This window comes from Galeopterus variegatus, unplaced genomic scaffold (assembly GCF_000696425.1).
Source record: "Galeopterus variegatus unplaced genomic scaffold, G_variegatus-3.0.2 Scaffold5696, whole genome shotgun sequence".
Taxonomy (NCBI): domain Eukaryota; kingdom Metazoa; phylum Chordata; class Mammalia; order Dermoptera; family Cynocephalidae; genus Galeopterus; species Galeopterus variegatus.
Window position 1 is genome coordinate 61,902 of NW_007731807.1, and position 15,780 is coordinate 77,681.

General features: G+C 34.1%; 1 protein-coding gene across 3 annotated transcripts in view; it reads right to left on the reverse strand.

Moving 5' to 3' along the window:
• Positions 1-1,828: 1,828 nt before the first annotated feature.
• Positions 1,829-15,780, reverse strand: part of ATF2 (activating transcription factor 2) — an 82,012-nt gene continuing 68,060 nt past the window's right edge. For all 3 annotated transcript variants that reach the window (XM_008589852.1, XM_008589854.1, XM_008589853.1), the window contains 2 exons: positions 9,822-9,927; positions 1,829-3,025 (listed from right to left, as the gene is read on the reverse strand). In XM_008589852.1, the coding sequence (XP_008588074.1) occupies positions 2,799-3,025; positions 9,822-9,927 (333 nt within the window). In that variant the 3' untranslated portion in view covers positions 1,829-2,798. The remainder of the gene's footprint in view (positions 3,026-9,821; positions 9,928-15,780) is intronic.

A 15,780-nucleotide genomic window follows, 5' to 3' on the forward strand; every position in this document is an offset into this window, starting at 1 on the left:
AGTTCAGTGTTGGAAATATTATGAGTAAGATGTTAAGTAGTTACCAAGAGATGCCAAAGGCAGGTGGGTCTGTAGCTGAAGTTCAGGGAGAATCCCAGGACGGAGACATAAGTTAAAGGTTCATTATACATGAATGAAACTTAAAGGGAATGCATAGAAGAGGAACAAGCACTGAGCACCTGGCAGTTAGAAAGATCTTTGAGAGGGAATGAATTTTGTCACAGAAATAGTATCTCAGGTTCATCTCTCAGGTAATAAATGGCCTGAAGGAAAAAAAATATATCATTATCAGGTGATGTTATTTTATAAAAGACAGGTAAGAACAAGCAAATTATGAACATAATTTAAAGATAGAATTTATTCTCTGATGGTTTACTCATGCAAACTGCACATAAAAGAAAATAGTACAGTTTGTGTAACATTGCAAATATAAGGACTCAAAATGCTAGGTACAGAAGTAGTGTGACATCCTGAAAGTCAAAATGGAATTTGTGTTTATACAACTAATAATGATTTTTATTTGCTGAGTACAGACTGATTTACAATGAAGGTTTTGCTAACCTTGATAAACTCATTAACTGTTTACATGACTTCTTACATCTATGTAATTTTATTTTACAGTTGCAAGAATTCTGTTATCTAAGAATTTTAACTTGCATAAATAAGATGAAAATAAAATGCACTGAAGAACTTAGGAGAGTGAAAGATTGAGGCTTTTCCTAACTCATCCAAACTACAATTAAAAATAGCCTTCTTGCAGAATCTGTATTTGTGCCTTTGAGATCAACTCCATAGCATAACTATGGCAAAATCATGTTAGAAACTGATTACTTTAAAACTGAAATCAGTTAAAAATAAAAAATTTTAGAAGTAGAATTATCAATTAAAAATGCTCTCATTTTAAATAAGCCATAATAAAATTCCTATTATCTTCATACTTAAAAGTCCTGAAATATCATTTGTATAATTTCATGAAATCAGTTAAAAATAAAAAATTTTAGAAGTAGAATTATCAATTAAAAATGCTCTCATTTTAAATAAGCCATATAATAAAATTCCTATTATCTTCATACTTAAAAGTCCTGAAATATCATTTGTATAATTTCATTATTTCCCAGTTTGGAACTTAGGCAGGTGAGATATTTCCTTGAATTATTTGAAGGATATTCCATACAGGCTTTTAAAGTCAGTCTCATTAGGAGATGGCACTGAGACGTTAGCAAATAGTGTAGTATGGATGCAGAATGAACTACACAACTTATTATAAATGTACTACAGATATTTACATAGTGGAATCCTGCTTGAATGCCAGAAGTTGCTACTGGGTAGGACTCATAACTATTTTACAAAGTTTTCTTACACACATCTACTACTTTTTAATTTTTATGTTTAACAATTTAGTCTATTTTAAAATATTGTACTGTATTTTGAACATAACTGCAGAATAAAAATAGGTAATGGCACATTAGAAAACTCAGTATCCCACAGATGACTGGATAATGAGAAAAGTGTACCTACAATCATCTCATCAGAAACAAGCTACATCATGGAATGTTAGTTATCCAAGCCTGCACAGTAATGACATTTTAAACTGCAATCATCTATTGGCCAGCATCACACTGAAGGCATCGTTAAACATTCAAGCAAAGACTGCTGGCATAAACTATTGAAAGACACACACACACTCACATACTCTCTCATCCACTCACGCTTCCCACATTATAATTACCTTGTTCTAAAGATAGATACTGATTTTTTTCCACAAGAAACATTATCAAAATTTGCTACTAAAAGATGACAGTGCTTTCACAAGAATAAGTACAAGTTAGATCGCAAGTACAAGACAATAGGGGTAAACAGTCTTAAATTTTCTAAGTAGTAATTTTAGGCTTTTCTGGCAACCACACCATACTTGATTATGCATAAATTTCAGTTTGTAACCTGGAATCTGCAGAAAACAATCAAAAAAACCCAAAATAAGAGCTAAATTAAAAAACTATTAGATATCTGATAACCCTGTATCATACATTATATAATTTTGCATTTAGCCTCAAAACATAGGTTTAAAATACTGAATTTAGACTTGAAAAATAAAGTCATTTTTGAAATGCGTAGGATTCTAATTATTTATGCCTTAAATCATTAAAAAAAGAAAATGCACTTTTATTAATGACCTTTAAAGAATGTGCATAAAAGCAATGTATGTTTTTTTTTTACCATGTTTTCAGTCACTTAAAAAAAAGTGTTCTCCATGTACTTCATTTTGCATAATGTGCAAAATAAAAGGCAAAAAGATTAAAAGCAAATTTCTATCTTTCTCTTGCCTACTGCTTTATGACTTTGTTAACATTACAAAGTCAATAGGGACTACGCAGAACTTTGGTATAAATGATAACCATACTACCATTACAGTTGAGGGTTAAGGGGTGGTCCAAAGAAACGTAAGTGGGAAGAGAGATTCAGTAACACCCCCATTTATTTATTATTAAAATACCTCCAAATTAAAAGTGAAGTAAACCACAATGAATTATAATACAATTTACACATTGAGCACAGAAAAATTAATAAATCTAACAATATTTATAAAAAAAAGCAAAATCAGTCTTTTTCCAGAGACTAAAAACTGTTGCTCAGTCTGATCATCAACTGCTGCTGTATCAACTTTAGAGCCAAATTTAATTTCAAGTAAAAAAAAAATTTACAACCACAGATTTCGCATAAATGGAAATTGGTCATTTCTTGATTTTCCTTTGAAGTCACTAATGATTATCTAAAACTGTTGTACTGCAGGTTTTTAATCAACTTCCTGAGGGCTGTGACTGGGAGGAAGGAGCCATGACAATCTGTGAAAGCGCGGGCTCCGTACTCTGGTCTGCCATCTGCGTGAGGACTGAAGTGGCTACTGCTTCTGCCTTGGAGGTTGAACTGACTCCATTGGATGTGCTGACCGAACTATGCTGTATAGCTTCTGTATGTGGACTACTGGGCACCGAAATATCTTCTGAACTATCATCTTTATCTGCAGCTGAGTGGAAGAAAAAAAATTATTGACTTTCTTAAATAAAATATCTGTAAGAATGTATCATTAGGCTGAATCAATATACAGAGCAAAAACTTAGACAGTATTTTACAAAACTGATTATTTAGATAAGTAGGTATGACTGAAACTGAGTAGCTGATGAAAAGGTGGCTGTAAGTCATGAAGTAGGCAATTTAAACTGCAACAGGTCAAATGAAGGCACAACCACGCATATAGAAATATTTGGGTGCCCAAGTGGCTCATAGAATAGAGCTGAAGAAATATTGGCTAAATAGTGGTAAGAGAAAATGAGGTAGGAATTTGGGAGACAGCCTCTTACAGATATAATCAAACGCTTATCAAGAAACACATTCAACAAATCAAGTCTGTTTGCCTACATGTCATTCTCATTAAAAGATAAAAAATAATTTATAACCACACGCATAAACAAAATGAATTCTTACATACAAATTATATCTTCAAATGATTCCCTCTGCATTCTCCAGAACTATATTTATTCTGGCTGATTTTTAATCTACTGCAGCCATGGATGATTACAACACTTGATTCTAATACACATGAGAATAAGCAATATTTACAATCTAAAAGCCACCAGCTGTTATAGTTGCATGAATTAACTGAGATTCAAATAAAAATCCATATAAAACTCCAGATACTGTGATTGAAAAGATATTGAGGAAAGGGCATTCTAAATATTTATGAAAATAAATGTACTGATATTTAGGCCCGAAAAACAAATCTCTTATATCTTTCTTAACAGAACAGAATCTAGTAATTTTATTTAGTGAAAAATCTGATATGCACAACACACACAAATATTTATAATAAGCGTAAGTTATGAAGCACAATGATAACACAAACACCTGTGAACCCAGCCCTCAACTTAAGAGAGAACACTGCCAATCACGCCACTGCTCTCTGGAGGCTCTTCTTGCCAAAACGTAATCACCATCCAGACATTTCTTTAACCATTCCCTTGTTTTTTCCTTACATAGTTTTACCATACAGGTATGTATCCCTAAAAAATATAGTTTAGCTTTATTTTTAAACATTCTAAAAATAGTATCATATTGAATGTATTCTTTCGCACCTTGCTTTTTTTCACTTGGCATTAATTTTTATTTAGTGTTTAGAAGTGGCATTATACAGGCTTTCTATCAAATCTGAGTGTGCATACTAGCCTGCTTACTGATGGCCAGGTGCCCATTCAGAAAGTCAATTAGTCAAAGACTGTGGACCTTATAAAGGAGAACTTACTCCATGATTTGTAATGTAGAAGATGGAGGGGGAGAATACATGGCAAGTACAACTTTAGTTTAAGTAAAATTTCTCATTTTGAGAGTTTTCTAAAATATATTACTTACAGAATCTTGACATCTGCCTCAAAGCCATGAATTTTTGAAAAGCAAGTTTTAAATATATTAGTAAGATAAAATTCCATTTTCTCTACAATGTGCTGTAAATAAATGCAAAACCATACACCTGGATAAAAACTAGACCTCAAGATACAATTTTAAAAATCACAATTTTGGTTCCAGTCAAGATGGCGGAATAAATTATATTAGTAAGATAAAATTCCATTTTCTCTACAATGTGCTGTAAATAAATGCAAAACCATACACCTGGATAAAAACCAGACCTCAAGATACAATTTTAAAAATCACAATTTTGGTTCCAGTCAAGATGGCGGAATAAATGATTCCCAGAGTCACACTCTCCCACAAATCAACCAATTTACAACTACAAAAATGTAACATCAGTCAAGCCAGGGCCGCTGGAGCTCAGGGGAAGAGAGGAGGAGAGACCTACGGAGTTCATGAAGGCAGAAGAAACCAAGATGAGAGAAAGAAAAAACTGCTCTGAGCGTTTTGGGCCATGGCTGCTTTAAGGCTCAAGCTGATGAGCACACGGAGCAGGAGCCAGCAGAAGCTGCAGCTGTGCCCTTCAGATGGAGTTACTTGGAGACAGCAGGGAGAAAAGGGCCTTAGAGGCCCCCAGGACAGCAAGGCCACTAATAGGGTTCCCATGGACCCATGCAGGAGCAAAGAGCCAGAAAAACTGAAAAAAGGGAGCCATTCAGAGGCCAGTGAGTCATCGCAAGGGACCGGCACAGGGCCCATCCTATGGGAAGTGCTTGAAGCATGAGTGGTGGGGGAGACAGGCCCACCAGGAGAACACTGGGGCACAGCAAGGACAGCTGTGTTGTCCCCCAATCAGCACAGAACCACTGGTCGGGAATGCAGAATTGCAAGGGGTATAGTTTGATGAAAACTCAGATCAGAGATTCTACACAACACTGACCCACCGGGTCTCTTCCTTATAGGAAGTACCTGTAAGGTCAATCATTAAACCCTGAGCTGCACAAAAAGCCTTCCCTAGGGAAACAGCAGCAAAGCAGCAATTTACCTCAACCACACAGCTCAAGTACTGGTTCCTATAGGAAGTTCCCCCATTTTAGAAGCAAGCAAAGGACAAAAAATTAGTCCTGGCCCAGGAACACCACCAGCACCTTGGGGCCTGCCCGGGACCAAGGCATGGAGAAGGGGACTGGACACCCCTCCCACAACCAGGCTCCCACAACCAGGCACACCACGGCAGTGCCTCGGGGCCCACCTGGGGACCTGAGACACGGAGAAACGGACCAGACCACCCACCCCACAACCAGGTGCACTGCGCCTGTGCCTCAGGGCCTGCCCAGTAACCCAAGGTATGGAGCCGGTGACCAGCCCCTCCTCCCACAACCAGGCACACCATGCCAGCACCTTGAGGCCTGCCCAGAGACCCAGAGCATGGAGAAGCGGACAGGACCACCATCCCACAACCAGGCACACCGCTGCCAGCACCTCAGGGCCCACCCAGGGACCAGAGGCATGGAGAAGGGAACCAGAGACACTCCACAACAGAGCACACCACCAGCACCAAGGAGCATGCCAAAAACATCACGTCTATGTGGGTGGCTCATCACAGCCATCACAGTAACCACCGCTGCTGTGAAAGCGGCCAGACACCACAACCACTGTGCAAAATGGTCCACCAACCATTGGAGTGCATTGACACAAGGAGAGTTACCAGCAGAGATAAAAGAAGAGGATGTCTCTCTCCACAAAGCCCATTTCAGAGTGACAGAAGCAGCATCTGCTCTATGATAATATTGGGGGACTTGATCACACCTCTCAGCATTGGACAGATCATCTAGGCAAGAAATTAACAGAGTAACCATTATTCTTCCAGAAGGAGAGAAGAAATCTAGGGTAATTACAGGGGGAAGTAGGGAGGGAGTAGGAGAAGGGGAGAGATTGGGCAAGGGGCATAAAGAATAATTACAATTGTAACAATATATATGCTAGTAATATTGATTTGATCAACATATCTCAATGTTGAACCCCCAAAATATGTATAATCCATTTTGATTCAATAAATAAAATAAATTTAGAAATAAATTCTTGCTGAATTAATAAATTTAAAAATAAAAATACAAATACAGGAAAAAATAAAAAAAATAAAAATCACAATTTTATATAAAGCAGAAAGGATACTTTGCTGATCAAGCAATAATGAATGTTATAAAATATTTCTAATTTAGTTATTTAAATAGCCAATACAATAGCTATGTGTTCAAAGAAAACAAAACACTGGCAATGACAATTTAACTGAAGAGAATACTAAAAAGCCCTATTTATTTATTTTGCCACTATTCTCCAACAGAACAACAAGCTGACCTTTCTTTGAACGTTAAGATCTAAGGATACACTAGCTTTCAAAAATAAAGAGGCTGATCTGTGATGAGGGATACAAGGAAATGTAAATGTATACTGGAGGCAATGACTCAAAATGAACCAGTAAATTATAATGAATGAGTGCTTATCTACAGACTTTCACAATTAGAGAAAGCAAATCTTTTGGCAGTACAAATAACTGGGTCCTCACATATAAACCATGTAATTATTATACCTTTACAATGTGATATATCTGCACCTATATCCAGTTCTAGAAAGTGAGGGGAGAAAATTACCGGTATAATAACAAGCACTAGAAAGATACAGGAAATCATGCCATACTCAAAGAGTCACTTTCAGCTCTACTTAAGCCAAAAGAAACCAGCTGTCTGACAATTCAGTTCTCTATAAAGTTCTCTACCTATGTTCATACATATTTTCAATAATGAAAATATTTAGTGCTCACTATGGCCTAACAAGCTATCCTTCCCATTTATGATTAGAGACAATTATAATACAATTTTAATTATTTTCAGATCAAGAATATGAATTCATGGCACTGAGATCACTTTTATGCTTTATTCCTTATGGAACCCAAATATTGAAAATGTACTCTTATTTTTATTCAGGTTTTATATTATTTAACTGTTAGGGAGACCAATTGCCATGGTTTTCCCATGACTGAGTAGTTTCCTAGGACGTGAGACTTTTCAATGTAGAACCTGGGTGGAACAGTGTTAAAACTGAGACCCTATAATTATAACATAGTACTGTCACCTTTATCTGTAAGATTTTGTTGTATTCCCCGTAATTTATACTAAATCTTGTTTTTTCACAAGATTTTGAAAGATTTAGCTAGGTTTACAGTTCCCCACCATTAACAACTGTTGTGTGCTACAGTAAGATGAAGAATGTGAATTTCTCCAAGATAAAGGCTGAGTATCACTCATCCAAAATGCCTGAGACCAGAAGTGTTTTGGATTTTGGATTTTTTCAAATTTTGAAATATTTGCAGAATGCATATTAGTTGAGTATCCCTAATCTGAAAATCCAAAATCCGAAATGCTCCAATGAGCATTCCATTTGAGCATCATGTTGGCATGAATGAAATTTTAGATTTTGGAGCATATTGAATTTTTTGGATTGGGGATGCTGAACTAGTATAAATATTCACTTAGTCTCTGTATCTACCTTGACTATTAAGCAACAGAGAAGTCAGATTTATTTTGAAGAGTTTACATTTAAAAATAGAACTTACTTTAAAATTTCTACAAAATCCAATTATCTCCCAAGAGCTGATGATAATTTTTATGGTAGAACTATATGAGAAGTCTTCAAAAAGTTCATAGAAAAGATTTGCATTATCTTTTAATTCTATTTTCTATGAACTTTTTGAAGTACCCTCGTATTTGACTTCAGTTAATCTGATTATCTAAATGTCTAGACAAGAACAAATTAGGATATACTTCCAAACAACAAAAATGTTGTATTCATTTCTTGCACTTCGCAAGAATTACAACAAAAATGTTGTATTCATTTCTTGCACTTATATATTCATTAAAAATGTATTAATCTAGGTTTTCAGTCATTTAAGTATAATGTATATAAACCCACACATCTATACATGTTAAAATATCTTTAAAAATCAATTGTTAAAATAATTGCCTTGCATTTGCTGATAATTTTGAACTGGGTACAAGAGAAAAGTTAATTTCTTTCTAATTTTATAGAACCATTTGTATATTTCCTTTCAAACTATCAAAATTTAAGAGTGCTTTCTTGTTTAAGAAAATCATGTATGCATAATGCTGAACTCAGTAGCTTCTATAGGAAATTATGTTAAGTCAGATGGGAAACATAATAGCCTCATCCCTGCAGCAATCATTGTTAACATAAATTTCAAACATTTCTATATGGTTCTAATTTACTCCACAATGTGTTTCACCATCCTGTCAAAATGACTAGATATCAAATAACTGAGATTTATATGCTCAAAACTGACGAAAATCAGTGTTTTAAATATATACGGCAATTGAGGGTTGCTAAAATCCACTGAATCTTTTAAATTAAAAAATATTGCCCATTCTGATGAAACTGCTTACAATGCCTACAAGTAAAGATGGCGGCCGTTAAGTTTTATCGTGAGCACCTGAGGAACTATTTGCATCCAACACAAAATGTTTTTCTTTTGAATTACTGACACTGGCAAATTAAAATGAAGTGGATACATATGGTTGAAACAATTCTCACATTTACAAATATCCTGAAATACCACTAAATCATAAAAATGAAAGCTGTGGGTTATATATTATGAATGTTGCCTAATGCATTCCCAACTCTGTTATTTGTTACAGATTTTGTGTGTGAACAAAATTGGCCATTTATTCAAGAATAACAGCTGGTTCCAACACTGCATCTTATCAAAAAAGAAGGACATTACAAAAAGGAAAAAGCAAAATTAACCTCTAAAATGCTGAAAACAGAAGAATCTCATTTTTGGGGGAAAACATTTAGGAGGAAACTTACAAGCTGATAATTTAAATACCGTTCTGTTTTAGCATTTTTATGACTAACAAAAAGGCTTGATATAAAGGTTCATGACAATAAAAACGTTCCACAATGCTGACAGTATCTAAGAAAGAACAGAAGGATCTGATACTGTAAGCTGATGCTATATATTAAGTGAAGACAGCTGATTAAAAAAACTCATCATTACTGAATGTAGGCTGGAAAGGAAGTAGTGTTTCACCCTGTCAATCTAAGACAGTGTTACCCTGAGAAGATAAAGTATCATCAGTACTCACAATATATTTTAAATTATTAGCTAACACATTTTGTTCATCTACAGTAATACCTAGAAAAAAGCTAGAAATAGGAAAACTCAGAAACTCTCTATATTCTAAAAAGTACACCCCAACCCCATTCCATAATAACCTTGCAGAAATTCTGATATTCAATCTTAAATATTAGAACCATGGTCTCAATTTTTTTAACAGTAGCTCAGTTCACTCTGGCTGTATTTCACTGATGTAGCCTAAGGCTATAGGTAATGGAACATTACTCACTATGATAGCCAGATTTCTTCTGCATGGCAGTTACAGGGCAATCTTTATGAGCCAGAAGAAGCTGTTTCAGCTGTGCCACTTCATTTCTCAGCAGGGTGACTTCACTCTGGAGAAGAAACAACTTATGTACCTTACCAGCATCAGACTAGACATATTTTTTACTGTTTAAAACAAGCAAGGATTAAGATATAAAAATTGGACATCTTGGCAGAATGTTAAGGAATAAAGAAAATATACTGGTTAAATATGTCTAATCAGTACTCATTGGTTTTTATACTTTATCAAAACTGCAACTTGTATAAGAACATCCATTTTTTTCCACAAACTTTCTGAAGTACCCTCTTGTATATTATTGGTTACGTGTTGAAGGGTTTTTCTTTCTTTTTTTTTTTTTGGCGGCTGGCCAGTATGGGGATCCAAACCCTTGACCTTGGTGTTATAACACCACGCTCTAACCAACTGAACTCACTGGACAGCCCTCCTGTTGAAGGTATTTTCATTCTACATATGTTACATGCTCCTTTGAATACTGAAAAGTGAGAAACATCAAGAAATTCAGGATGAATTTTCACTAACTATTCACTTGAAACTGAAAAATTCATTCTGGAAATTCAGTTAAGAAGTTTCTACTCTTCCTAGAACCTGGGAAAAACTCCATAGAGGAATCCACAATAACCAAAGAATCATGGATACCTAAAATTCTTCACAAGGCACTGTGCTGGACAATGCAGCCAACAAAACTAGACACAATACTTAAACGGCTTAGCTGCCTTTGACCCAGGCAATTTGTACACAACTAAATTTAAATCTGAATAAGTCAATGATGATTTGTCCTAAACCTTATAACAGAATGCATACTTCAGCCTTTGGGATGCATTAATCTGGTAAGTGCTATGTAAAAGTTCTAAATTGAGTGAGTTCAACTAATTCCTCTGGGTCACCCCAAATATTAAAAACACTTATAAATCAGTGATCATTACCAATACTCAGGAGTTAGAAATAATATCAATTTAATAAATTGGTAACAAAAAATTTAATTTATAAACACCTCTACTTACTTGGACTTACTGTAACTTTAATCATTCAGATTTCATCCATGAGCACAAAAGTAAATGAGAAAATACAGCAAATAGGTGTATATAAAAGCTCAGGCATGCCACTTTCCACTCTCTCTCTTAACCAGAAAGCTGAATGTAACATAATTTAGCAAATTAGGCTCAGTAGACCTCTTTAAGGGATCAATGACAGAAACAAAAATCAAAAGAATAAAAACTAAAGAACAATCTAAAGGCAAGTGTGTTGGGTAAAACAGTTCTTACACCCAATAACAATGAACTGCAACACTGATAATAAAGCACAGAACAAAAACTGATGCCTGTAATAACTCTAAACTATTAATAAAAATGTTAAATTATGTTTAGAATACTTTATGAGAATGGGTGGATCAAAGTTAAAAAGGTAAAATTTAAAACAGTTTTGCTTTAAAAGACAAACTATTATTTAGAAAACTCATTTTTATGGAATACTGCAACCACTGGTGTCAAGACTGCTTAATTATAACTCATTATTAGTGACATTACTGATGAGAAACCATGTTATGAAAAATCCAATATATGAGGGTACTTGAAAAAGCTCTTGGAAGAATGAAAAGATAATACAAATCCTTCCATAAACTTTCTGCATATTATCCAAGCCCCCACCTGCCCTGTCAGCTTGATTTTTAAGACTGATGTCTGTAAGTTTCTCTCATTAATTTCTGTAATATGAAATGGGCAGGATATTTATTTTTATTCAAGAATATACAATCTTTTATGATCAGTAACTGTGCCCACACTGATGTTCAACTCTCACTGCTCTTCCAAACTATCCTTCAACCATACCAAATCACTAGTAATGCCTCAAGCCTGTCATACTCTTGCTGCCATCACCTTAGTTTACACTTTATGAAATGATCAATATTTAATTGTTTTGACCTATAAAAATAGCAATTTAGAATGACAAACTAAATATATATGGTTAACTCTATTTAGAAAAAATTTCCCCTCTTCTTTGCCATGCTATTTCATTCATCTTTAAGAGTCACCTCAGTACAGTATAAACTTGAATAGGAAGAGAAATTAGGTGCCCATTTCTGTACTCCCACAGCCATATGCCTATGTGTGTATATACAGATATAGATACTTGTATCTTTCATAGTACTTATCACACTGGATTATAACTTTTGGTGTACCTGTTTGCCATCTCTACCAGATTGGGAATTTCTCAAGGGCAGAGATTATCATTCTTTTTGTATCCCCAGAGCACAGCACACTGCCTGGCATGAACTAAGTAGACAGTTATACTTTAGAGAAGACCGTGCTAATTTTATGTCCAGGAGGTAAAAAAATATCAAAGAAAGCGAAAGGAAATAGCTTAAATAATATGAAACTGGTCAGAGTTCCTAATTTCATTGTTTATACCAACGACCTCATTAACACAGCTACACTGTTAAATTTTTATGAAATGAAAATTGGCATATTTTATAGCATCACCTGAGAATTTTAAAAATCACAACTGCCTTCTCTTTTACATACTTTATTACAGATATTCATCATAAACCATATTACAGGATGGTTAGAACTCAGTTAGTTAGAGCATGGTGTTATAAGACCAAGGTCAAGGGAAGGGTTCAGATCCCTGTACTGGCCAGCCACCAAAACAAAACAAAACAAAACAAAAAAACCATATTATAAAAAACAAAACAAAACATGCTGTATGTGATAAAATTACTGAAAGCAATTACAAATTACTTAATTGATATGAAAGTTGATTTAAGTCATTATATAAGGATTAAAAATTAAAATATTCCAATGCACTCAAATAAAATTAAATATATACATTCAAATTCTCTCTTTAAACAGGCAGGGTTGAGCTGATGAATGGGACATCAATTTCTGTATTTCAGACTTAACAGTTGGTGGTATTATGGATGGTGATCTAATTAGACTACTTGGTCCATTAACAAATAACCAAATGTGAAGATGCTACTGGCTAACAATGGGTAATAAACATTAAGGACTTAAAGAGATAAAGCACTTGATTCTTGTTACAACTTATACTTTGTACTAACTGAATTTACACTCTGAGTACACAACAGAAAAGACCAAGAGGAGAAGAGGAAATGCATTGTTAAAGTTTAATATAGTAAATGTGTCAATTCTTGCTAAAATGATTTATAGATTTAATGCAATATCAAAAGACTCCAGCAGGGTTTTTGTATATATAAACAAGCTGTTTCTAAAATTTATATAAAAAAGCAAGGGAACTAGAAGATCTAAAATAAATTTTAAAAAGAATAAGGAATTTGACAAGAATAAAGAATAACAAATTACACTAGAAAACCCCCAAAACTGTGCATTTATACACATAAATTCACATATATCTAAAAAATACACTACACAAGTATGCTGTAAGTAATATTTACCCAAAATTCAAACAACCAGTTTTTCCCCAGCACCTTTTAAATGACAGAAATGATAAGGAAAAAGCACAACAAATTCAAGGTATGCTCAATACAAATTCAGTCCAATCTTTTATACCATTCAGACCTAAAATGTTTTAAAATGACAAATTTTCCTAATCATGATTCTGAAGCTCGAAAGTGACTTTTGGATAAGAGGTTACAAATTAAATGTAGTTTGTATTACTATTGTATCCTAGCATATACGATTTTTTTAAAAGCTGGTATCAGCACTACACTGAAAGTAGCAAATGGCACATAGTTACTGGCAAGGTACTGGAACTGAGATAAATACTGCAAAGCAAACACAGTGGTAGTATGGGTTAGGCATAAGAGTGGGCCAAAACATACGTAAGCATATGTTAGTGGTCAAGATCGGGTCAAGGAGAGGTTGAAAACAGGAGGCTCACGCAGGTAAAGGCTACATAACTGAATTAGGTAGAAGAGGCTAAAGACTGTGGTTGCTAAGTCATTTATGATAAACATAGTAAAATCCAACAAATTAATACAAGCATTCAAGAACTGTAGTCTTAACATACATATGTATGAAGAAAATATCCCTAAAGATATGCATGACTATATTAATATTTAGATAAAGGGGTTACATAAATCAATTTTAATTCTGAAATTTTTCTACTGAAAAAAGAAAAAAAAGGGCTGCTACATAAATATGCTGTGAAGACTCCTGATGATTCTATACACAGAGACCTCAGAATGTGAAAAAAAAAATTTTTACTAACACACACACAACCAGTTTGCTTAAGCCAAAGTAAATCTGATAGAGATCTTAAGCCATAAACAGATTTAATATTAAGTGAAAAAAGAAATATTTACACCTGTATTATTTTAGACTAGATTCTAAGTAGGTTCAGCTTCCAAAGCCCTTCTGGTTATATACTATCTACTATTTGTGAATTATTACACTTGCAGAATATATTAACTATCTTCCTGGGTCACTTGGAAGCTGAAGTGAAACAAGGGACACAAAAAGATTTTGAAAATGTAAAAGTCCCATTCAAATGTGAGCAATCATTTTGTCAAAGTAAAACATATTTGAGAAGACAGAGCAGATGCTGAAAAAAAAAAAAAATCTTTTGGTCTGAAATCCAATGTAAATTATTTTGGCATTATCTGCTCTACTCTAATAATATGGTTACTCAAGGTGAATTACATACTAGAGCAAAAGTAATATTTTGCCACATTGTTTATCTGAAGTTGATAAACCCTGATGAAATCATAACAGGAAGACCAACTGATTAATCAATCAAAACTTTTTACTGATATTTGGCCATCAACTGATGACCTAGTATTCTATAAATTTGTAATCTCTGACTTTCTGTTGTAGCTATTACCCCCCCCCCCCCTTAAAGAAATGATATTGATTAGTTTCTTTTGGGGAACTTCTCAAAGAAATGATATTGATTAGTTTCTTTTGGGGAACTTCTCATTGCTATCAATCGGATTCTAAAAATATTTAGTCTTCTCAAAAGTTAGTGATTAAGTATCAAGATTCTCAACACACAGTTCCCAGGGTTATCATGGATACAAAACCTTATACTTGAAAACAAACTAGTTTATTTATATCTATACAGAGAAAATGAAGACAGGGTTCTCACTACAGGTACAAAATATTCTGGAAATACTTTGCAAAATGAATGGAAATGACCCCTCTTCTATTCTCACATTTTAATTACTTGTTTCATGTCTGTCTCCTTGGCTAGACCACAAGTTCTGTCAATGCAAAGATAATGTCTTTTTCACTGTTACCCCTATGTCTAATAAAATGCCTTGCACATAATAAATGCATAATGACCGACTGAATAAAAATAATTAGCATTTGCATAGTATTGTTACAACACGCTTTTCTATACCTTGTCTCATTTGCTCTTGATAATAGTACTTCTGTAAGTTTGACAAACGGAGAAGGATCAGAAAAATGTTTAGTAAAGGTTACTAAAATTAAGTACTAGATCTCAAACCCAGATTAAAATGCATGAGATAGAGGTAGCATCACTATTATCCTTTTACTGCTTCAGGACCATAGTTAAAAAAAAGAAAGATAGTTTTGTTATAGAATAATATCTTTTTCAAGAATTAAACAAGTATTGTACAGTATCTTCCAATTGTCGCTATTCCTTCATATTTCAAGTGATAAATACTGAAATATTGTTCATGTACCAGGAATAAAAATTTGATCCCATTCCCTATTAGTCAATGGACCAATAAACAAAACCTTTTCCACATCATTAACTTATGAGTGAAAAATCTTCAAGTATCCAGCTACAAACGTATGCTTCTATTAATTTATCCACACACGTTTTGCAGTATCCAAGTTTTAAAAGCAAAACCTGAAACAAAAATAATTTCCAAGTATTACACACAGAGTAACTGTTAAGGAGTAATTGTTAGTAAAGAGAAGAGTCTGCCTTTTTGTTCATAAAGGAATCATGCTAAAATTGT